This window comes from Fusarium tjaetaba (genome assembly GCF_013396195.1).
Source record: "Fusarium tjaetaba strain NRRL 66243 chromosome Unknown NRRL66243_c0000063, whole genome shotgun sequence".
Classification (NCBI taxonomy): domain Eukaryota; kingdom Fungi; phylum Ascomycota; class Sordariomycetes; order Hypocreales; family Nectriaceae; genus Fusarium; species Fusarium tjaetaba.
The window spans coordinates 57,102-78,863 of NW_023501259.1; the positions used below are offsets into that span (position 1 = coordinate 57,102).

Below are 21,762 nucleotides of genomic sequence, written 5' to 3' on the forward strand. Positions count from 1 at the left end.
TAACATTTAGCTCCCCGCCTTCAAATTAGTAGGATATTTGAGGTTCTATCTCAATCGTGAATAGGACACAAGAACTCAGCCTATGCTAAAGAGTAACAGTAGAAGGGATATTGCTATGGTACAAGCAGGATAGCAATAACGACAAGACATGACTAACACTTTGTCTATATTATGGTGTGTAGAGAAAAATCACAGATCAAGGCGGGATCGGCTAGGTAGGAGCTGAGGGAGTTGAGGTTCGGACATGTTATTGGTCAGTAGCATCGGATCGCTTTTCCCAATAGAGGTAGAGAACACGATCCGCTGCCTAAGGAGGTTAGCAGAGCTGTGACTAAATGAAAGACCATGAATATGACACATACACTCAATTTATCGAGATATAGATGCATACCTAACCATACCGAAGTCCACGTATCAGAGTCTTATCACCTCAAAGGCCTTAGGAGTACATCAACTTATGCACCATATCATTGTTGTCGATTGAAAATGTCTTGTCCAAACACACTCCCTGCCTCATGGTACACCAGTAAGGCCATTGCTGGCTTAGAAAGGCGTGCTATATTCGACAAGGTATGATGGTATGTTGGTAATCTATTGGGGCAGCAACTGATATGCTCTAGACCTGGATCTATCTCGGTGTTATCACACGATGGTCCGCTGACGGCGAGGACTGTTTCTATGACATGGGGCAGTTCAAATTCACCATTCGACGTGAGTCACAAGACTGGAACAGCATTCAAGTCTTTACAAGTGACGTACGAAATCGCTGCTATAGGCCGAAGTTGAATTCTGACACTCTCAGGGCACTCAAATGCGTCAACATATCACCCGGACCGGCCTCCTCTTTATAACTTTCTCTAGTTCGACACCCGAGTTCGACGAGTACTTTCCTGGTCTCGAAGATCTCATTGCGACAGTTGACTTCACCACATTTCCTTTCAGAAGAAGCCTCAAATACATCGGAAAGTATAATTGGAAGACCCTTATTGATGGGTTCCAAGAGTGCCTTCACTGCTCCTTTGCGCACCCATCATTCTCCAAGATTTACGCGCCGACTACATACAAAGTTCTCAACGAGAAGTACTTCTCACGTCATCTAGCTGAAGCAGGTAAACACGACAGCCCGAGTGATGGTCTTTTTCTTTACTTCTTTCCCAACTCTACATTGAATTTGTATGGTGGTGGTATCTCGTCGTTCCGAACCTGGCCGACAGACGATCCGTCTCAAACAATCATGCAGTTTGACTACTATCACAAGTCACCTGTCGAAACGCAGGATTTTGAGAATTATTACAAATTCGCCCGGAGTGTCGCAACCGAGGATAACGATCTTTGCGAAATGGCTCAGATGAACCTGAAGATGGGGATTTATACTGAGGGCATATTGAATCCAAATAAAGAAAATGGCGTGATCCGTAAGTGTGACATATTGAGACCCCAAATGCTATTGTCAGTACTGATGTTTTGGGTATTAGATTATCAGAAACGGGTTTTTGAAATGTGTCTGGCCGAGTTCAACAAGGAAACCACAGCAAACAACAAGCAGAAAGTGTTGGATTCAAGCCTGGTACCAGTTACGGAAGGGATCATCTAGCACTGTCCCTACAAGACTTCAATAGCGCATGGATACAATTAACATCCTTTTATTTACAACTTGATTGCTACTCAAGTAACCGTAGTGGCGGAAACCTTTTGTCTGTGAATAAATACCTACGATGAGGCCTATTTCAACCAGTATAGTAAAGAAATACTGTATCCAAATGATGGAGATTCTGGAACAGGAGATACGCCTCTGGGGGCCTGAACGTACACCTAGCTAATGATTGCATCTGATTGGTTTGATGCTTACCATACCGATCATGTCTGGTAGGTGATAGAAGATCCAGGCTAGTCTAGAAAAGGCCTCTCCAGCCCATGTTGACCTGTTGTGGACAGGACCCAGATTTCCCCGCCTTCTTATCTACTCTCTCGTCTGGTCTACTTCGTCACAGTTATCATGTCCTCTAAAACAATTTAAACATTGCACAGCATCTAATCCTGATACACCACGCAAGCCACTAGAACGACCGACTCTACGTGAAGCAAATACCTATCCAGACATGTCTTAAGTGCCCGCAAAAATTTAGACATGACACCTCCCGAGATATATCAGCTACGTCTTCTATTACCAGCTTCCCCAGGAAAGCAGGTACATACAGCGCCACAAAAACGAGCACCAAACAAGAAAAGCCGAAATGGTTGTGCAAAAACTCATCTGGAAAGGCGATAAGGCTAGATAGAGGAAAGAGCTAATCTCAATCCAGGATGCGTTACGTGCAAAGCAAGACGAAGAAAATGCGATGAGAAAAAGCCTTCTTGCTCCCAATGCCTTCGCCGGAAAACGGCATGCGGGGGCTATCACGCAGAGTTTAGGTGGAGAGAATTCGAAAAGCCCGAGGCAGGCAGTATGTCGTCAGGGAATAGTAGCCAACCCGATCCTTTCCAGGGGCATGTTATGATGCTAAAGCTTTAATTTAGATGGCAGGAGACGGCGACCCAGGTTGGACCAGCCTGATATCGAATTGCGAGCTTCCCATTTAGATGAAGCCGAGCTCCCCATCAGACGTGATTCTGATGATCATGGCGTACTGAGCGGTCTACTCATTCAATCCGAATTTCCGTCCCGAGATCCTTTCATCCCGCAATCTCATACAGCCCAGACTCCTGTTGAACAAGGGTCTCGATGCGAGTTTGTCGACTATGGAACCAACTTTGATGATCTTTCATTGGAGATGGCCTTTGATATAACCGAAGACCTGGATGACCTTTACCACATTCTTGCCGGTCCTGATTCCTTCGATGCGCAACCAGTCCATCACGATATCTCACAGCCAGATTGCCCAACAGAGCCTGGGGGCATTATAACGGGGCCGCTTGACACTGAGCAGTCACAACTTCCATGTGTCAACTTAGAAGATGATGACATCTCCCTATCAGTATTTCTGCGTACAAATCCTTCACATCTTGTTGAAGGAACAACAGAATTTCCGGACCTTTGTAGAGACGTTGAGTTTGGGGAAACAGGTAGTGAAGATGATGGGCACTCTCCGTCAAGTCCAAGGAGTCATGTCAGGTCGCCTGTTTACAGGGTTCCCCAACTCCATAGTGACTCTCCAGAGAACATTTCTGTTCTCTTTGATCGTCGCATATGCGAGGTTTTATGCATCAAGGACAGCTCAACCGGGAATCCTTGGCGAAAGATCGTCTGGCCCATGGCTAAGGAGCACACTGCGCTTTATCATGCAATCGCGGCCATGACATGCTTTCAGGGATTCAATAATCTCCCTCAACATCGAGCCATAGGACTAAGACATCTCAGCCATGCAGTCCAACAGCTCACAGTCATGGAATCTAGCGATTGCAAGCCCGAGGCAACTATTAGTACGACGCTGGCCGTGAGCCTAGCTCAAGCCTGGTGCTACCCTCGATCTTCTACGACCACGAGTTACATAAGGAAAGGAGCCGAGCTTCTTCGAAAGGCACTAATAGAACATCAGTCTTCTCAGCGTCCCAGGAGTGAGCTGATTGGCTTAGGCTTTCTCTCAAATACCTGGATATATATGGATACCATAACGCGCGTTACATGTCATGACGGAAACATCATGGACTTACCGCTCATGTCGGATTGCAGCTTATTCAGCTCCACATCTTTGGGCTCCACGGTAGATCCTCTCATGGGATGCGCTGGGCCACTGTTCCCTCTTCTTGGTGGCGTAGCTGATCTTGTGAATCGGGTTCAGCGAAGCCAGGAAAAGCTTAACTCGCCAGCGGTTGTCTCCGCGGCAGTCCGTCTCAAAACTTCAATTGAGCGATGGGAACCCTGCACAGAACTGGATGAGGAGACCCAGGAGGCTCAGCTATGTTCAAGCGTGATTGATCTGATACAAACAGCTAATGCGTATAAGTGGGCAACCTTGCTGCTTCTTCACCAAGCGGTGCCGGAGCTTCCGACACAAATTCCGTTACAGGACATGGCCCGAAAGGTCCTGAACCTTATAGCGACTGTACCGGAAGACGCTCATGCAGCTATATTTCCCGTGATGCCGCTGATGATTGCGGGTTGCGAGGCTACCGACATTGAGGATCGGAACTGGGTGTCTGAAAGGTGGGGAGTTTTGGGTTCTCGACTTACCTCGGGACTTGTCAACAGATGTTTGGAAATTACAGCAGAGGCTTGGAAAAGACATGACAAGTCATTTAAGGCCACTCATGTTGACCTGGCTTCCTCTAGCCGTTCATCCTCGACAACGAAGCGCGAAATACATTGGATGAATGTCATGAAGGACTGGGGTTGGCAAGGTAAGTTGATATGTGCACAAAGCAAGAAAAGAGAAGCATATTAACCCACATCAGTCATGCTGGGCTGAGAAGGCTTTATCGCCAAGTAGCTTGGAAAGGACATCTGAGTTTAAATCTTGTTGAATAGTACAGAAATGAGTATGGTGTACACAAGAAACAAGCCGGGCACGTATGTTCCCCCCGACCAAGATCTTACTGCCAATTATCCCACAATGAAGTACTAAGGCATATCCCCTTCTTGCTCTTCAAGCCCTCGAAGACTGCATGGAGCTACCGGTGAGCTTCTAGTATTACGAGGTCAAGGAGCAGAGGCTACATCTCCGGCAGAAGAATAACTATCGATCTTGACGCCGTACGATTCAAACTTGCAGCAACTATTTGTCTCAGAAGACCTGGTTGTTATTCGATCACCGACTTAGATATAAGAGGCTAAAAACGTGCCCCGCTCACTTAGGTACATTGTGGATAAACAAGATAGTGAATTATCCCAGGCGTAAATTTACCAAAGTCGCTCCCAGAATCTTCGAAGCCAGTTCATCTGTTGCAAGCGTAGTCTCTCCTTCTCAATCGCAGCAGGATCTTCCCATACTTTGCATTCTTCATCAACTTCGGCCTTTCCAGTGACAAGGTCTGCTTGAGAAGGCTTCACCCATCTTGTTTTCTTAAAGAGCTTTCCGACAACAAACATCAACGGGCCAAATATGGTAGCGAAGTAGTAAGTTATCCAACCTTCAACATCAAAGGGCGAAAATGTGTCCCAGCCAATGAAGAGAAGAAATATGCAACCCAAGAAAAAAGCAAAGTAAGCACCATATGGTCTGAACGGTGATAAGTACGGCAATGAAGATAGCGGGACTGCGTCTGGCTGAGCCTTCAAGGCGCGATGCCACCCGATGAATGTCAAGAGCATGCAAGTGTAGACATAGACAAATCCACCCGTGGTAAGATCAACGAACTATTAAGTGGTGTCAGAATACCAACTGTGGAGAGAATTGGGAGACGCAAATTACCCAGTAGAAAACAGTAACAGACGAGTTTGAAACGACGAGGAATGAGAGGCAAGAGAGTAAAGTGACAGTTACAACTGAGTAGATAGGTACACCTGACTTGGTGCATTTCGCAAATACCTTGGGAGCGAGTCCATCTAAGCTATTATTAGCATACGGCTACATCTTAATTTTCAAAATGGACGTACCGCGAGCAAGCCCGTACAAGGAGCGAGACGTAGAGTACAGGTACGCGTTCCCGCAGGACCTGGGGCATATAGTCAGCATATTCATGAAGGATTCCATTCATAGTATGTATACTCACCAGCCGGAAAGTAATATGACAGCATTGATCACATCAGGTAAACCATGTATACCGAGGTTCTGGATGCCGATAACCCAGGGCGAAGCTGCTGCTCCGGCATCCCCGTTGCCTATAGCATTCAGTAAACGCTCATCACGGCTTGAGCAGATAATTCCGACGGCAAATACTCCAACAACATAGAAGAATGCCAGTCGATAGAATATTAAGCGAGCGACTCGAGGTATAGTTTTCCTGGGATTCTGGATTTCGCCAGCCGTGAGGCAGATCAGGTCGGGGCCGCCGATCGTGAATGCAGCGTAAATCACTACAGACCTGGATTCAAGAAGTCAACACTCGCGCGAGTAAAGATGGTTGAGGTTGGCTCATGTAGCTTACCAGAATCCGAGAAATCTACCAGCTGCTCCATCAGTATAATAGGCGTGCATGGCGTTCCCATTGCCCCAGTATCGAAAACCGTAAGCGTCACCTCGAGGATTCCCACTACACATGGTGATGAAAGTAAGCAAAATGAGGCCGATGATCAAAATGACTTTTGTTGATGCCATAACAAACTCAGACTCTCCATACCACTTGACGGCAATCACATTCAGCAGGAAGCAGACGACCAGAGCCATAGCAACCCATACACCTGCGTTGATAGAAGTATTCCCTAACATTACAAAGGTCAGAAGAACAACGAACGAACAGTTGACTTGGGGTGAAAGGGTTTTACATACAATACTGCATCACGGTGGCCACAGCACTATATTCCACACAAACAAGCATGACACCACCGTAAAAGTACGTCCAGCCCATCGAGAAGCCAAGAGCAGGATCGACGAAGCGGCTGGCGAGCTCAAAGATACTTCCCCGGATTGGAAGATATGCGCACATCTCTGCAACGCTGAGTGTGCATGGTAGGATAAAGAACAGGCTCCAAAATAGATACCCAAGTGATAAGGAAAGAGGGCCGGCTTTAGACAGCACACCACCAATGCCGACGAATAGCGCAGTGCCAATGCTACCTGCAATAGCCATTAGCTGCACGTGTCGTGGAGATAGCCCACGTTTGGTTTGCTCGTCGGTCATGTAGATGGAAGCTCTTTGGATTGAACTCGTGTCGCATGCATTCACTACTCCCGAGGTGTCGAGGGCGACCTTCTTGGGGTCATCTTGCTGTAAGATAGAAACCATCTTTGACATGTAAATAATGTTGAATTTGAAAGTAGGATAGCTGAATCGAGGGAATATTCACGACTTAGGTCCACTGAAACTGCACTGGTATATATATCTCGTTTTACGCTTGTGCCTCTTGAGCAGAACGATGGATTGGCTATGTATGAAAAGAGTTATGAATGGTACAGATGTTGATAGCTAATCTAGAAGTGGAGAGGCTATCGCCAGTATAAGAATTCCCCTAGTACGTTCTAGGTTATGGAATCCACGACCACATCGGTAAGGTCGTATCATTTTACTCCATTGGGTTAATTCGCTGGGCGCAACGTGATAAGTCAACGGGCGCAAATATGGAGAGCATGTCGCTCAGATCGTAGACAATCGGTAGTCACACGCGTATATCAATGCATAACTCATCCGAATGTCTTTTTGTACATAGGCCTCTGCTTAATTTGAGATAATACGCAACGCCATCATGTCTGTCACAACCACTGTCCGAGCCGTAAGCCTCGAGGGCGATCATCATGCCACTGCAGAACCACAACCTCCCGCACAAATGGAGGAGACGCCCGAGCAGGTCTGCGCCACTGGGGGGTATCCGGCCCCAACTATGCCCGAGTTCCAAGGCCCTTACATAAAGCGACAGTAGCAATTAGAGCATATGGCTGCTGTGTTAAGAGTATTTGCACGCAAAGGCTTTACAGAAGGAACCGCTAGGCATATTAGTGTTCGCGACCCCGTGGAACCAGATACCTTTTAGATTAACCTGTAAGTGTACCTTTCTTCCCTTATGCCTAGACTATGATTTTAACCTTTGCTTAGTCTTGGCATATACTTTGGCTTACTTAAAGCAAGCGACATAGTACAGATCAACGAGGATGGCCATGTCATTGGTGGAAATCGCGTCGCAGTCAATAAAGCTGGATTTCAAATACATGGAGCCATTCATAAAGCTCGGTCTAATATCAATGCTATTTGTCACACACATTCTCCCGCTGGAAAAGCTTGGTCAACTTTTAGCCGCCCTCTCGACATCATCAACCAAGACGCCTGTACCTTTCTTAGTATACAGGCTATTTATGAAAACTTTGGAGGTATTGTTCTAGAGCGCGACAAGGGGCAGAGAATTGCCGCGGCACTAGGCAAGAGGAACCGTATTGCGATTTTGCAAAATCATAGTCTCCTCACTACTAGATCCACTGTTAATGAAGCAGGTTATCTGTTTACACTCCTAGAGCGATCTTGTGAGGTGCAGATCATAGTGGAAAGCGCCGGTCTTCCAAAGAAAATCATTAGGAAGAGAGAAGCAGAATACACTGCCAAGGCTTACCAAGATCCAGTAAGTACCTGAACAACTCTTTTATTATCTAATTAAAGAAAGCATCAGGCTAACCAGACTAGAAAACACTATATCTTGAAGCTCAGCCTAACTTGAATTATGAAGCAGCTTATTCTAATAAAGAATTAAATCTCAGTTTTCAATATTGACTTCTTAATACACTTTTACTTTATATCATTTGTTAGTTTAAGACTGTCCCGGATCAGCGATACCCTCAAATCGTCATTCTATTAGGCAGCCTGGGTTGTGATATCCTTGCATTGCATTGCATAGCAGAGGCGGAAATCGAAGAAACCCCTAACTAAAACACAGCATTCAGAGCATTTATAGCGTAGCTGCACGCGGCCTTGACATCGTTATCCACTTCTGTAAGCCTATTCCAGTTCCCCGCCAGGAAGTCCTTGATGGAGCGCCTATCAATACTCGAAAATCCAGATGATGCCTGATTGACGACCCTGTTGACTATGCCCATGCTCTGGCTCATGAAATTGGCGGCTCCACTTTGCTGTGCAGGAGGGAGGGCTTCGATCAATTGGACGGCCTCATCCGCAGCATTGTCAAATCGGTCGGAGAAGCTTCGGATAGCGGTCTCACAAGCACCGCTTATTGTAGCATTCCAGATGTCTCTATCGGGCTGCGTGTCCTTCAGGCCTCGGATGGTTTCGATGCATGTTCCGGTAGCAGTCTGGATGTGATAGACACTGGCTACATTGATGCTAGTAAGCTGATTCCTGACACTATCTGGTGGTGGATAATGATCGCTACGCATTGCCGCCGCGAATGGAGCGGTTTCCATCGCGTCTTAAGAGTGCGACGATGTCATGTCGAGGCTTGAAACAGAGAGCGCCATATCATCACGGAGTTTCTGCTCCCAAGCAGGTGTAGTTGCGCCTGTTGAAGACATGATGGTGTTGCTGGAAGATGGTTGACAACATCAATTTGGAGACTTGTGAGTATGTAAAAGGAATCTAAAGAGTAATGGGCAACATTTGTAATATATACCGCATACATTCATCAAGCTCACTACCAAATTTCAGCTAACCTTCCCCAGCTCCTATTGGCTAGCTAAGTTCTCTGTGCTGATTCAGGTCTGAGCCGCAAGCCTCAACCGCAAATAACACTACTCTATTGGCTAGCTGCGCGGGGTCATCGTCCTAAGTCAGTCTCTAAAGCCATCTTATTTCATATATGCCAATCGACCAAGCCTTTCAATCACCAACCAGAAAAGAAGAACAAAGGTTCATCAGCAAAATCTTATTATACTATCGCCCTTCCTAATATACTATGTAGATATCCGATATCTATACTTCCTCCTGTCCATTCCCGTGTGTCGGTGATCCAGTCTTCCGTTTCCAAGTTTGCATTCTCAATCATTATCATCTCATCTTTTAGGCAGAAAAGCGGGTGGCACGACGGTTGTTGCGAGCACTAGAGTCGTTCTCATCCTCATCCTCCTCCTCATCATCGTTGTCATTACCGTTGGCGTTGCTGTTGTTTGCATTACCATTGTTGTTGTTGCTTGCGTTGCCATTGGCACCGCCGGCGGTGGTATCATCAGTGGTATCGTTAGTGGTATCCTTAGTAGTATCGTTGGTGTTGTCATTGGCGTTGCCGGTACCAGCGTTGCCCGTGTTTCCAGTCTCAGTAGCATTTCCAGCATTGCCGCCATTGCCGCTCACCATCTGGACTGGAATCACACCGCCAAACGGGCCAGCACGAGCCGGGTTCTGACAGCGGACAAGACATACGTTGTCCTCGCCTGCGACGGTTCCAGTACAGTTTTGATTAGCAGGAATGGAAGCAACGAGAGGGAAGTCTCCCATCTCGCCGTCCCGGTTGCGACCCCGCTCATTACCCGCGACATTAGTCGTCACCTCGATGTTATCCCAAGATGTACCGGTGCCGTCGGCATTGATCATGCAGGTGTATGGACCAGCACCGTCTGAGTTGACTTGATGAACCGTCATCTCGAGGCTGCCACCGGGGTTCACCTGAGGGAGCTCGCTTCCTGACTTAGGTGTTAGTATGTGAAATCATTATCAGCGTCAGTAGGCATAGCTTACCTGTCTCTTCCATGATATCCAAAGTTCCCTGCTCGATGTCGTTATCACCGGCAGACAAGGTTTCGCCGACAGTATCAGCGGATTGGCCTCGGAAGCGGGTTGCATCTTGCTGGAAAGGGCGTCTTCGAGTTCCGTCTCGAGGAGTTGAGGTATCGACTCCAAGAGCCATGCCAGAGCCACCAGCATCGCCGACGGCGTTGGTGATGACACTGTGGGCTGAGACTGCTGCGAGATCGGCAGCGACGAAAAGGGCCATGAGGAGGTTCTTGATGGGAGCCATTTTGAGATTGTGAGATTATTGTGATGTAGACTGAGAAGAAAGATGGGCAAGATATGAAATTGAACTAGTCAAAGACACTGGAAAAAGAGACCTGACCGGCAGGAGAGAAGTGATTAGAAGGGAAGTAGATGATGCTGATGCTGATTGTTGATTCTGATGATTAGACTCATTGAGAGGAAGATGATCAAACTTATATAGAAAAGTCAACGAGTCTGTTTCCTCTTACGGCCATCTTAACAAACACATATATCACCACCAAAAAAGCAGCCATGTAAAACACAAGACAGTCTCGAGACATTCAACAGCTTCACGATAGCAACCTCAAAATCTGTAAAACATCACCAGACAAACATATCACGCACCGCACGGCTTCTTCACGTACGCTTTGACCCTTTCCCGCCCAGCCAAGACCCGGAATCCTCGTCTCCCGAAGAACACAGCCACTCTGTCAAACAAAACGTCAAACAGGCCATTGCTAAACTGCGATTTGCTCATTAACCATAAAACGCTTGCACTTAAAACACAGAAACTGCTTCTGAGCTACGGACACGGGCCATGATCGGCAAACAGGTCGGCGAGAGCGGCACGTTTGTAACCGATTCCAAGACCTCGTCTATCTTCTGAGGAGCCAATCGTATCTCTGCGTCGTCAAGTTCCGAGATCTGTGGAGGTCTTTTTGTCAAAGAGCCAATGAATTGTCGGGGAATGTGTTTTGGGGGAGAGACGTCGCAGGTGGTGTTTCAGGGGAGAGGGCTGAGCACACGGCCAAGAAGAGGACAAAACGGTTATGGTGAAGATTCAAAACTGTTTGGCTATAGCTAAGCTAAATATTATGTCTATTTTTTGAAAAGTGTTGCACGTGAAGGCGGCCGAAGGGTTGTGGAATGGGAATGACCCTTGTTGAGTTTTGTTCCCGGCCGAAACCCCGAGTGGGACTAACACGAGGAAGCGAATGTGGGGTCTGATCATGACTCGACTGATCTTAGCCTCGGAGGATTCGGGGTTCTGATTCACCCTAGAGTTCCTCCGAAGCCAATCTTTACATCTCGTGATGTTTAGTTATAGCGATAAAAGATAAAGAGTCGGTAAATAGATAAATGCTACTAATAAGAAATAATTTAATTCTTGCTTTTAGGCAAGTCTGATCAAGATTTCACAAGAAACCCCACTACCACGGACTATTTGAACAAGTTTTCCACGTTAATGTGCTGTGTTGACTGAAAATTGGTTGCTGAATCGTTTATCTTACTAGAGCGGGGTCAGCTACAGGTCTTAACTGCGAATAACACATTTGCGAACAATTTTAACAATGAACATCGCAGCCAACTCTCAGCTTCAACTACGATGTGGACTGGTCCTTAAGAATAGGCTTGTCAAGACTGCAATGTCGGAAAAGATGGCCCATAACTTATTGCCATCTGCGAAACACAGAGCATTGTATAAGCGATGGACTGAAGGAGGATGGGCAGCTCTAATAACAGGTACATTTCAGCGAAGAGCTTGATCTACACGTAAAGAACTTTGTGCTGACGATGTATAGGCAATATCATGGTTTCAGACAAGTACCTTGGCAGCAACGAAGATGTCGCAGTTACCGGGACCGCATCGAACTTGCTGAAGAGCTGGTCGGAATGGACAGCCGTTGCCAAGAACCAGAACTGTCATATGATTGCTCAATTGTAAGCCCAGCACCCAAAATGAAGTCTAAGACACGTCGTGACTAATTGCGTCACTGTGCTAGAAACCATCCAGGACGACAATCGCCAATTGGAGCTGGAAAGAGAAGCATTTTCTCAAAGACAATTGCTCCCAGTGCTATTCCCATCAACCTTGGAGACAACACCGTTGCCAAGCTAATCCGTATGTTGGTGTTTGGTACTCCAAAGGCCATGACACAGTATGACATCGACGTTGTCATCGCGCAGTTCACTCAAGCTGCGCAACTGGCTTGCCAAGCTGGCTTTCAAGGCGTTGAAGTTCATGCAGCCCGTGAGTCATAGGGCATATGAGTGAAGCATGTGTTGTTTACTAACTCGTTCTCATAGACGGGTTTCTGCTCTCTCAGTTCATGTCGCCCAACAGCAACCAGCGAGATGATGAATTCGGAGGCTCGACAGACAAGCGCGTTGAACTAGTTCTCCGCATTATCCGATCCATTCGAAGAGAAGTCCCTAAGACATTCTGTGTCGGTGTAAAGATCAATTCCGCAGACTTTAAAGACGATGAGGGTATGACTCAAATGCTACGGCATATCGAGTTGATTCAGCAGGAGGAAATTGATTACATCAATCTCAGTGGCGGATCTTTCGAAGACCCTCAGATGATGAGCACCAATTCTTCCCTGACGCCAAGTTCTACCAGGTCTCGTTCGAGTATTCGTGAGGGTTTCTTCCTCCGAACGAGCGAAGAGATTCGTCGAAGGTTCCCTGGTCTTACGCTTCTTGTCACTGGCGGGTTCAGAAGCCGAAACGGTGTTGCTAAAGCTCTGGGTAACAACGCCTGCGATCTCATTGGACTTGGGAGGCCAGCTGTGAAATATCCAGAGTTACCGAACATGATCATGTTTAATGAGGATCTCAGTGACGACGAGGCTCGATTTGATGTGGAGTCTGCTCCCGGTGGTGGATGGTTGGCTTCAAAGGTCCGCTCTGTTGGAGCAGGCGCCGAGACTGTAAGTTCACACCTCTCATGGAAGCGAATTTTATTATCACTTAAGAGATACAGTTCCATGACTAACAGCATCTAGAAATACTGGGTAGCCGCTATGAAGAACCTCTAATGCACAGGATACTCCACCCTGAAATTTGCATCATATGTTCTTGGAACTTACACATGCTCTGCGTGCCACCTCAGTCTAGTCATTTATTATAACATGGTGTCAGTATGATATTCCCAGGAAATAAACTTCATAAACAACTCCATCCCCCTTCTTCAATTGTTTTTTGGTCAGATAAGCGGGCAAGCTTTGAATAGAGGACCAGTCATGCAACCACTCTGATCAGCTAAAACCTCAGATGAGCATGAGTAAATGCGCCTGGATGAACGCTCTTCATATAATTGAGTCAGTGCACTCTAGAGTCAATCACAAGTTCCCTATGACACCCTAGCGTATAGCACCAGCGTAAATTAGTAAGTCGGAGGTATCCATAAATCCTTGAGTCGCTGCTATAATTATAACTAAAGGCTAGTATCAAGCCGAAGCAACTATGCGACTAAAAGACCCAGAAGTGTTCCGGCCTATAATAACAAACTTCTGCCCAAATCGTGCTACTGGGCTGGAAATAAGGTCTTCTGTGATCAAAGAACTTGAGGAGCATAGTAGTGGTAAAATGCCCTTCTGTAACTGCGACTGTATACACAACAGCATCTCTCTCGTATTTATGAAATTCACCAGCATCGATCCACGATGCGAATACTTCTCATGTCTTGGCAGGATCGTCTCAAGGATCCACGACACAACGTGAGACTCTGGCACACATAGCGCCAAAGTCACCAGAACCCAGAGAGGCCCACTGTCATACACGTCGTAGCGGATAAGCTGCATTGGGTCTAGTCCTTCGATCACCGAAAGCAGGTGAGCGACAACGACGGGAATATGTGTTCTGAGCGCTCTAGGTCGCGTGGCAAGAACGTACATACTCAGGACTTGCGACGATGTGATAACTAAGCTGACGGCATAACGTAGATAATTGAACGCGGCTTCAGGAGTGCGAAACTGCAGCGGTGCCACATCTCCAACCAAGACCAGTCGGTCCTCAAAGACGTGATCGAGTGCCGAAGGGGAAGATGCTTGTAGAAATGGGAGCTGTGATTTGTCAAGACCGTTACGCCACCCGTGAAGTACCTGCTTAGTAGCATCAAGACCGTCCATCAACTCCTTGGTAGTGAGGACACATCCAGCCTCAGAAGAGAGCTCCGCTGTATAATTGAAGTCAAAGGCATGCGAGTACCATTTGCGGAAGTGACTTAGTACAAGACTCTCATCTATCTCATCACAAGCCACGCACATGTGTAAGACAAGCCGATCCCTCATCGAAATCGCATTTGTAAGGGCAGATGCGACACCCGAAGAAGATTGCAGAGCATGAGACATCAAGACTCTGTCCCGGGTATCCGAAGCTCTACTAAGTTCGATCTCCAGGGGCCTAAATGCAAGTTTCTGTCTGTTTTTGCGCGCCCGCATGTCGGCCCAACTCTTAAGAAGAAGACGCCCTGTCGATGTTTGGCACAGCTCTTCAAAGGAAGATATGACAATGGCATCAGCACCATCCATATGGACGAAGCTGCCGTGAACACTCCCAGACTCCCATTCGAAAAGAACTAGTAAAAGAGTTACTGCAAGATTCAGCTGGGGGGATTTGTTGCCAGTGGAGGTTGTGTCGCTTATCATTCGGATGGCATCGTTATAGTAATTGATGGCGAGACGAAAGCATGACTGTGTCATTTTATCGGTATGCTTCTCCTTGATATGGCACGCGGATAATGTAGGATCGCGGCGGAAGACACTCTGTTGGAATAAATTGGAAGCTGAGATGGCCATCAATGCAGGTTCGAGATAGGGGTGATATGACAGGTCAGTCAGCCAATTACCCATGAGGTGCAACAAATGTCCACGCACACAACGATTGAAATGATTTAGTAGATATGTTTCATGGTCGAGTAGTAAAAAGCCTCTCGATGACTCTTGATGGTCCGCAGCGTGTATTAAAAGCTGCTGCAAGTGAGCATCATCTGCATTCGCGCCGTCATCGGTCAAAGCTTCAAGCCAACGATCCGGCTCTCTCAGGTAAGAAACGGATGTGGCAGGAATCGGCTCTCTCGAGAGTGGTAATCTGTTCTTCTTCGGCGAAGCTGTCCGCTTTGGCCGTTGTGGATTATCCCCAATGCCGACTGAGGCAGGCAGCCATGTGAGCCGCAGGGTATAACCATCGCAATCCAAGCCGTTACGCGTGCAGTTGGAGCACGAAGGTTTGGTCAGATCGCACTGTGACCGGGAAGAATGCATCAGTTCGATTTCACCACGCTCCCGTGGGGGCTTGGGATAGTAATGAGGTGTATTACGTACCTTGCGGTGCTTACGACGACAAGTGTAGCAGCCATCGCGTGAACGGCATATTCCAGTCCTCTTGGTTCGAGGGGGGGCTGGCCGGTACATGGGCATTGATAGCGAAAGGATTTTACGCTCTGTTCTGATGAGTTACACGGCTGCGTGAGCTATGGATGACAGCGGCCTATAAGGTTAAGCTTTAGGCTGCGTGAGCATTTGCCGTGATGGTGCTTGAGAAAGCAAGTCAGGTAGTGGAGACGTGGCCCCGACTCTGTTATCACGGCATCTTAGTGTAAGATTGATGGGGTGTGGGGTTTCTTAGTCGATTTGCTCGTTCTCGCCCACCGCTTTCGGTATAGTCTACTGGTTTCGTGACGAATCTAGCCGTGACTGATCTAAGTAATAGGCTCAGACATAATCAATCGATCTTGTATTACGGAGTATAAGTACCCAGGAAGCCAACCTCATAGAGTCGTACATATGTTCAATCTCAAATCTTCACAACATGGCGCGCTCCAAAAATCCCTCAATCTATCTCCGCTTGGCTCCCCATTTTGATAAAGAAGGCGTCAGCGCACTCTCCGTGCATCTCGAGATAGAGAATCCCTCTGTTCAAGATGGTCAGCCTATGTTTTTGTTTGACACCTTTATGGATAACGTCCCTGGACATCCGTACTGCGAGAGCGACATCCACGCTGCAGATGATGACGGACCTCTGCCACTTGCCTTCCGCGACATTCCGAGGCTGAACCGTGACACACAGCAGCAATGGTGCCCAACTCGACAAACCAAAGGTCATGTCACTTTGAGATTTGATGCCTTTCCCCGCACAGTCTCGGAGAAGACTCCATTGGGGGCCCGTGTGGATCTCCGCAGGGATCAAGGCGGCCTCCAGGGCGTTGGCCGTTGGTTTCTGCCCCTTCTGATATCTGATCGTGTTCACAAAAACACTGTCGAATGGGTCTTGCCACATGAGACACCACCGTCAACAAGATGTGTCTGGAGCCTTGGAGAGGGCCCTGAACCTGTCGTCGTGATTGGTCGTGCTGATACAATGTGGAGGACAGTCTACATGACAGGTCCTGTCTGTTCCTACCCAGACTCAGCCGCTCAAAAAGGGGACATTCTGGCTGCGTGCTACTGGTTCGGCGACCTACTTCCCAACCTCGATCGGCTGAAGGCCTACAATACAAGTCTTTACCCAAAGATGGCAGAGCACTTCCGGGTTCCAGGGGAGTCCTATCGTGTTTTTATCCGCAAGACAAAAGTCGGATTTGGAGGCACTGGCTTCATAGGTAGCTACGGGCTAGAGTATGATGAGTCAGTAGCCGACGAAACCGATGATTCGCTTTTGCTCCTTTTTACACATGAAATGGTCCACAGCTTTTCTGACCTCAGTCCCGAAGACGACGGCTATGACAACGATTGGTTCAGAGAAGGTAGTATCTCTCAACAGTTTATTCATATCAAGCTAATGGTAGTCCAGGAATCGCCGAGCTCTACTCAGCCTGTCTACCCTACCGTTTTGGATTTAGAGGCAAAGCCTTTCTGATTGAGAGCCTCAATCGTCATCTTCAGGGATACTTCTCTTCTCCGAGAATCAGCATGGATATTCGCGAAGCAGGTCAAGAGATGTTTTCTGATTGGTATGCCGAATGGATACCGTACAAGAGAGGTTGCATTTATCTACTTTTCATTGACTGCTGTATGAGAAAGCAAGATGGGCAATGTGACTTATTATACAACGGACGTCTGGATCAGATGGTTGTAGATCTTTCCCATCGATGGAGAGTCGGCGAAACTGTACGGGCTAGCGACTGGCTCAACCAAATCCGCAACGAATTGGAAAACTCCGGCTTCTCTTTGGACGATTACTTCAGGAATATGCTCAATGGCAAGCAACTTGTGGACTTTTCAGGGCTCTCTTTCGATAAGCCCTCGATATGCTTCATTCCCGTTGAGATCCCGATTCTTGAGTTTGGTTTCGACAAACGCAGCCGAAGCACTCGGGTTATCACAGGCGTTGTTCCTGCCTCTAACGCGGAAACTGCTGGACTGAGAGACGGCATGCATCTCTTGGAAGCATCGAGACCTTCTAATTGCGTTGAGAATGTCAACGAGATATATCAAGTTAAGGTGCAGGATGGCAATATTGGCCAAACTATTCAATTCTTGCCCAGAAGGCCAGAAAGGGCATTGGCTTGGAAGGTACAGGATAGTGTATCTGAACCCTAAAGATCTTCAAGATAATAATTCTGTCGATCAAGATATGGCCGTGATCAAAACAGTACGGTATCCGATTTTGAAGTGACGCATCCCAAACCTCCAGGAACAGATCATTATGCCGTACCCATAAGCAACTCTGCAATCTGCTCGCCTGTCAGATCATCAAAGTCCGCCCTCCAAATTCCACGAGCGGCCAGAGCTTTGTTGGTCCAGTCTGCGCAAATCTTGTCCTGCTCTTCCGGATCATCTTGTGTTCCAAGAAAGACCAGTCTGCGACATGCACGCCGAAAAGCGGAGGCGGATGTCTTTGGGATACCGAATTTGGACGTGAACTGCTCGACTATGCTATTCGGCGTGGCATATTTGAGTTCGCGATAATCGCTGTAACCGGCTTGTATGAGGAGAGAAGCTGTTTTGGGTGTGATCGTCAGCTTCTGTTGCAGTAATGCCTGCGCTGTAGCCATGATGACGTCGTGAATCCAGGGCTGAGTCCTGTACAAGATGGGTCTTGAGAAAGAGCGCTATACCGCAGGAAGAAATTAAAAATAATAATAATAATAGAATCAGAAGACAGAACTTAATATCCAGAGTCCGAATGGAGCGTTTGGGGTGACAATCTATGCTTCAGAGGGCCCAAAGACTGTGATTACAGGTGAGAAATTATTCACGGTCATATTATCTTGCGTGTTGACTTTTGATTAGCAGACCACGCTAAAAACGCCACATTTTGATCGTGAATGTGTCTTGTTGAGCATGCTGGGCAACATGGGGCAACAAGTGGGGGAGAAATGGAACAACATGTCCCATTTAGCCACGGTTAGTTTGGGGTGTGATAACAGCTGATGTTCAGTTACTTAAGGTATTCTGCTTTACGCTATTGGTAACTATAGGCAGACGCCACAGTGGTTAGGATTACACAAAGTCAGGCCTCTCAACGACTGTTACAATATTCACTGAGGCCATTTATCTAGATCCTTTACCCTAGCGATCTCTCAGCTTAGGATCCGATACAAGGTGTAATTTGAAGGTCACAAAAAGCGTAAACTCCTACCAACGACATTAGTCTTCAGTCATGGTATAGAAAGGACTCGCATACTAATAACCATACAGGGAAGAATGTCACCATCAGGCGCAATATGCGAGCCCGATGACCTTCCCATATTTCCCGCTTGTATTTGTTGCCCAGAATTTGGCGAACAACAACACGGGCATATTCGTCTGCAAGCATGCCATTCTTGTTTCCTCCGTTCTTTACAGACTCGACGGTGCTTTTGATAGGTCGATATAGTGAGTCGTCGGAGATGAGAACACCGTCTCGGAGGATGTTACTGCGGACATAGCCAGTAACGACCTCAATGACTTCGATGGACAGAGGCCTTAGTTCCTAGACTCCATTATCAGCGTTGCATTCAGTCAAGTATTCTCAACTAAAGCTCAACGATTTTAACTAACCACACGAAGAGTCTTGGTATACTGGCTGAGAGCCGCTTTGGAAGCGTTATACACCGACTGACATACAACAGGAACGTCACGGGTGACGCTTCCAATTTGAACAATGCGTGGCCGAGGAGCCTTTTGCAGAAGTGGGATGAAGAGCTGGCACATGTGCATGACCGCTACAACATTGACTGAGAATAATTTAGTAACTTGGTTGACGTCAATGTCAGTAGCTGGCGCTGCGTAGTGCATCCCCGCATTGTTGATGAGAATGTCTAGACGGCCTTTGGTGTATTTGATGACCGAGTCTCTGAGCCTTTCGATACTTGTGGAGTCACCAAGCTCTAGAGGAAGCGCAATTATATTTGCATGCTGTCTTGTGAGGTTGTCGAGAGACTCAACGCGCCTAGCTGTGGCCAATACTGTGTAGTTGTTCTTGGCAAGAGTAATAGCAAGTTGCTCACCGATGCCACTGTTGCAGCCAGTGACGAGGGCAAAAGGAGGTTGGTACGAGGCAGTCATAGTAAAATTACCCCGGGTGCATGAGAAAGCGTCATCATATTGTTCACTATCTTATAAGCCATGCAGAACTGGGGCTCATGAGGTGAAGTTGCGACGCGGTTGAGAGTTTGCCGCGGGGTAAGTTTCATTAAAACCGAGGCTCAAATTTCACATGTATCACAAGGTACGGAATCACGGTCAAGTAGGACTCTCCGATTAACTTATCTCTTGGGGTCGGACAAGCCCGACGCCCGACTCCTGCTCTAACGGTGGATCCTCCGACGCTAACTTGACCAGCCGCGCCACCCATGATTTTAGGGTGGTATTAAACCACGGCGGGGAAGTAAAGACAGTGCCTTGCTTCCCCCTTGGTTGCGTGATGGCCACATACCCTGTTCAGCCAAGATTTTCTTGTAGCTATCTCCTATTAGTATTTCTCTCCTGCAGATGGATAATGCAGGTGACTGAATGGGGCGGGGGCACAGGACATCGTACTCAGTTCAGGTACTAGTAATATTTGTTTCTGCATGAAACCAGGTTCGCAGCCACCCTTGTAAAGACATTGGGACACAACGATACAGTATGCCTCCTCGTCTTTAAAGGGATGTAAGACACTTGTAAGACACGGAATCTAACATGCCTGGAGTCTGGAATTGTGGCAACCTATATAGTAAGCTATATAAATGCGCAGACAGCTAAGGGCAAATGATATATATATATAGTGACACTAAGGACATCTCGGGCCTAGAGCCCTATAAATATATAACTTAAATACTAATATATCAGTATTTAAATATTATATATAGAATTGTATCTTTAATATAGAATTATTTTAAAAGACGTTATATACTATACTTATACTAAGCCAAGTAAAGAAAAATATAATATAAAGAATTTTACATAAACCTAAGACTAAAGAACAGCAAGCTCAGCTGAAAGACTAAAGCGATTGCTATGAAAATGGTGTGTGGCTAAGACAAGTTGGCCAATCAATAAACTCCTGTGCCGTGTTTCAGATACTAGCCGCTTTGATCTACTGACCAGACTTCAGAACAAGCTGTAGATCGTCCAACCTCGAAACCTTGCGGTTCTAGACCACAAGAGCTAAGATTCTAGGTCTCGATTACAATAGCTGAGTTATTGAGCCAGAATCTCAGTAATTATTAACAGTTGGTAGACTTCGAAACCCATGGAGTATAGGGGCAGGCTCTCATTGCAAAGATAAATACGCTACAGCCTCGTTTCGACAAAAGAATAACGAGCTTTCACATCCCCGAATCAGGCGAATACTTGAATCTTCATCAAAGACATTCCTTTCTCCTACCATTGGGTTATTCAATACTTGCCATTCGTCAATACGTCGCATACTAGCGCGTGAAACCACGAGAGATCAGCGTCTTTTTGCACCTTCACTGATCAGAGATCTCGATCGCTTGCATGATGCCGCAGACGTCCATATGCCGCACTGCAACCCTCCTGGATGCCGCCCAATGGAGGAGCTCGTACCGCTGTTCATTCTGCGAGCAAAGGAGTAGCCACACAGCAGAGTCATCCATCACATCATCCAACCATCCTTCGTCGCCAACGTCTACTCGTCATTCAGCAGACTCTCAAGCTGTAACACGCAGTAGCTCTCCTTATACACAGGCGTCTCTTTCTGGGCTCTCGGGCAAAACTCTCCGGCCTCCCTCTCGCTTACACGACCGGCCATACCTTGCCAAGCATGACATCAACACTTCGCCTCTCAAGACACATTGCACAGGGGTTGCTAATGAGGTGCCTTTACGGAGCGAGTTTACTGTCTATGACCCTCGCGACGTGGAATACCGTAGCTATGCAGATTCACATGACTGTCTTTCTGTGGACCCTTCAATCCCTATGCCACCATCCAAGTCGCGGTGGTCGTATTCTACCTCTGACAGCCAGAGTGTATATACTACACCACTAGACGACAGCCCTGAGACATGCACTGAGAACTCGGACTCTGCGGATGATAGTCAAAGTGCCTTTGAAATGGAAATATCTCGGGTATCATGCAGCATAACAGAGTCTACTACTACCCTTG

At 47.1% G+C, this 21,762-nt stretch overlaps 9 protein-coding genes across 9 annotated transcripts; 4 read left to right on the forward strand and 5 right to left on the reverse strand.

The window, feature by feature from the left end:
- Positions 1–486: 486 nt before the first annotated feature.
- Positions 487–4,562, forward strand: FTJAE_3172 (c6 zinc finger domain protein; the record flags this gene model as incomplete). Its single annotated transcript, XM_037349441.1, has 5 exons — positions 487–570; positions 621–755; positions 803–1,415; positions 2,518–4,338; positions 4,471–4,562. 5 exons carry the CDS (start codon positions 487–489, stop codon positions 4,560–4,562), a joined length of 2,745 nt encoding a protein of 914 aa, XP_037209564.1.
- A 275-nt stretch (positions 4,563–4,837) lies between these two features.
- Positions 4,838–6,822, reverse strand: FTJAE_3173 (general amino acid permease; the record flags this gene model as incomplete). Its single annotated transcript, XM_037349442.1, has 6 exons — positions 4,838–5,293; positions 5,349–5,482; positions 5,534–5,592; positions 5,650–5,961; positions 6,025–6,298; positions 6,366–6,822. The coding sequence occupies 6 exons, from the start codon at positions 6,820–6,822 to the stop codon at positions 4,838–4,840; spliced, it is 1,692 nt and encodes a 563-aa protein (XP_037209565.1).
- Positions 6,823–7,279: 457 nt separating this feature from the next.
- Positions 7,280–8,155, forward strand: FTJAE_3174 (class II Aldolase and Adducin domain protein; the record flags this gene model as incomplete). The annotated part of the gene is made up of 2 exons (XM_037349443.1): positions 7,280–7,449; positions 7,627–8,155. 2 exons carry the CDS (start codon positions 7,280–7,282, stop codon positions 8,153–8,155), a joined length of 699 nt encoding a protein of 232 aa, XP_037209566.1.
- A 289-nt stretch (positions 8,156–8,444) lies between these two features.
- FTJAE_3175 (uncharacterized protein) lies at positions 8,445–8,939 on the reverse strand (the record flags this gene model as incomplete). Its single annotated transcript, XM_037349444.1, has 1 exon — positions 8,445–8,939. The coding sequence occupies one exon, from the start codon at positions 8,937–8,939 to the stop codon at positions 8,445–8,447; it is 495 nt and encodes a 164-aa protein (XP_037209567.1).
- A 592-nt stretch (positions 8,940–9,531) lies between these two features.
- Positions 9,532–10,486, reverse strand: FTJAE_3176 (gEgh 16; the record flags this gene model as incomplete). Its single annotated transcript, XM_037349445.1, has 2 exons — positions 9,532–10,151; positions 10,207–10,486. 2 exons carry the CDS (start codon positions 10,484–10,486, stop codon positions 9,532–9,534), a joined length of 900 nt encoding a protein of 299 aa, XP_037209568.1.
- Positions 10,487–11,795: 1,309 nt separating this feature from the next.
- Positions 11,796–13,265, forward strand: FTJAE_3177 (NADH oxidase; the record flags this gene model as incomplete). The annotated part of the gene is made up of 5 exons (XM_037349446.1): positions 11,796–11,967; positions 12,027–12,165; positions 12,228–12,475; positions 12,532–13,157; positions 13,233–13,265. The coding sequence occupies 5 exons, from the start codon at positions 11,796–11,798 to the stop codon at positions 13,263–13,265; spliced, it is 1,218 nt and encodes a 405-aa protein (XP_037209569.1).
- Positions 13,266–13,873: 608 nt separating this feature from the next.
- On the reverse strand, positions 13,874–15,586 carry FTJAE_3178 (uncharacterized protein; the record flags this gene model as incomplete). The annotated part of the gene is made up of 3 exons (XM_037349447.1): positions 13,874–13,911; positions 13,964–15,521; positions 15,566–15,586. The coding sequence occupies 3 exons, from the start codon at positions 15,584–15,586 to the stop codon at positions 13,874–13,876; spliced, it is 1,617 nt and encodes a 538-aa protein (XP_037209570.1).
- A 452-nt stretch (positions 15,587–16,038) lies between these two features.
- Positions 16,039–17,768, forward strand: FTJAE_3179 (peptidase M61 domain protein; the record flags this gene model as incomplete). The annotated part of the gene is made up of 2 exons (XM_037349448.1): positions 16,039–16,972; positions 17,020–17,768. 2 exons carry the CDS (start codon positions 16,039–16,041, stop codon positions 17,766–17,768), a joined length of 1,683 nt encoding a protein of 560 aa, XP_037209571.1.
- Positions 17,769–17,872: 104 nt separating this feature from the next.
- On the reverse strand, positions 17,873–19,718 carry FTJAE_3180 (1-acyldihydroxyacetone-phosphate reductase; the record flags this gene model as incomplete). Its single annotated transcript, XM_037349450.1, has 3 exons — positions 17,873–18,244; positions 18,868–19,143; positions 19,212–19,718. The coding sequence occupies 3 exons, from the start codon at positions 19,716–19,718 to the stop codon at positions 17,873–17,875; spliced, it is 1,155 nt and encodes a 384-aa protein (XP_037209572.1).
- Positions 19,719–21,762: the final 2,044 nt, after the last annotated feature.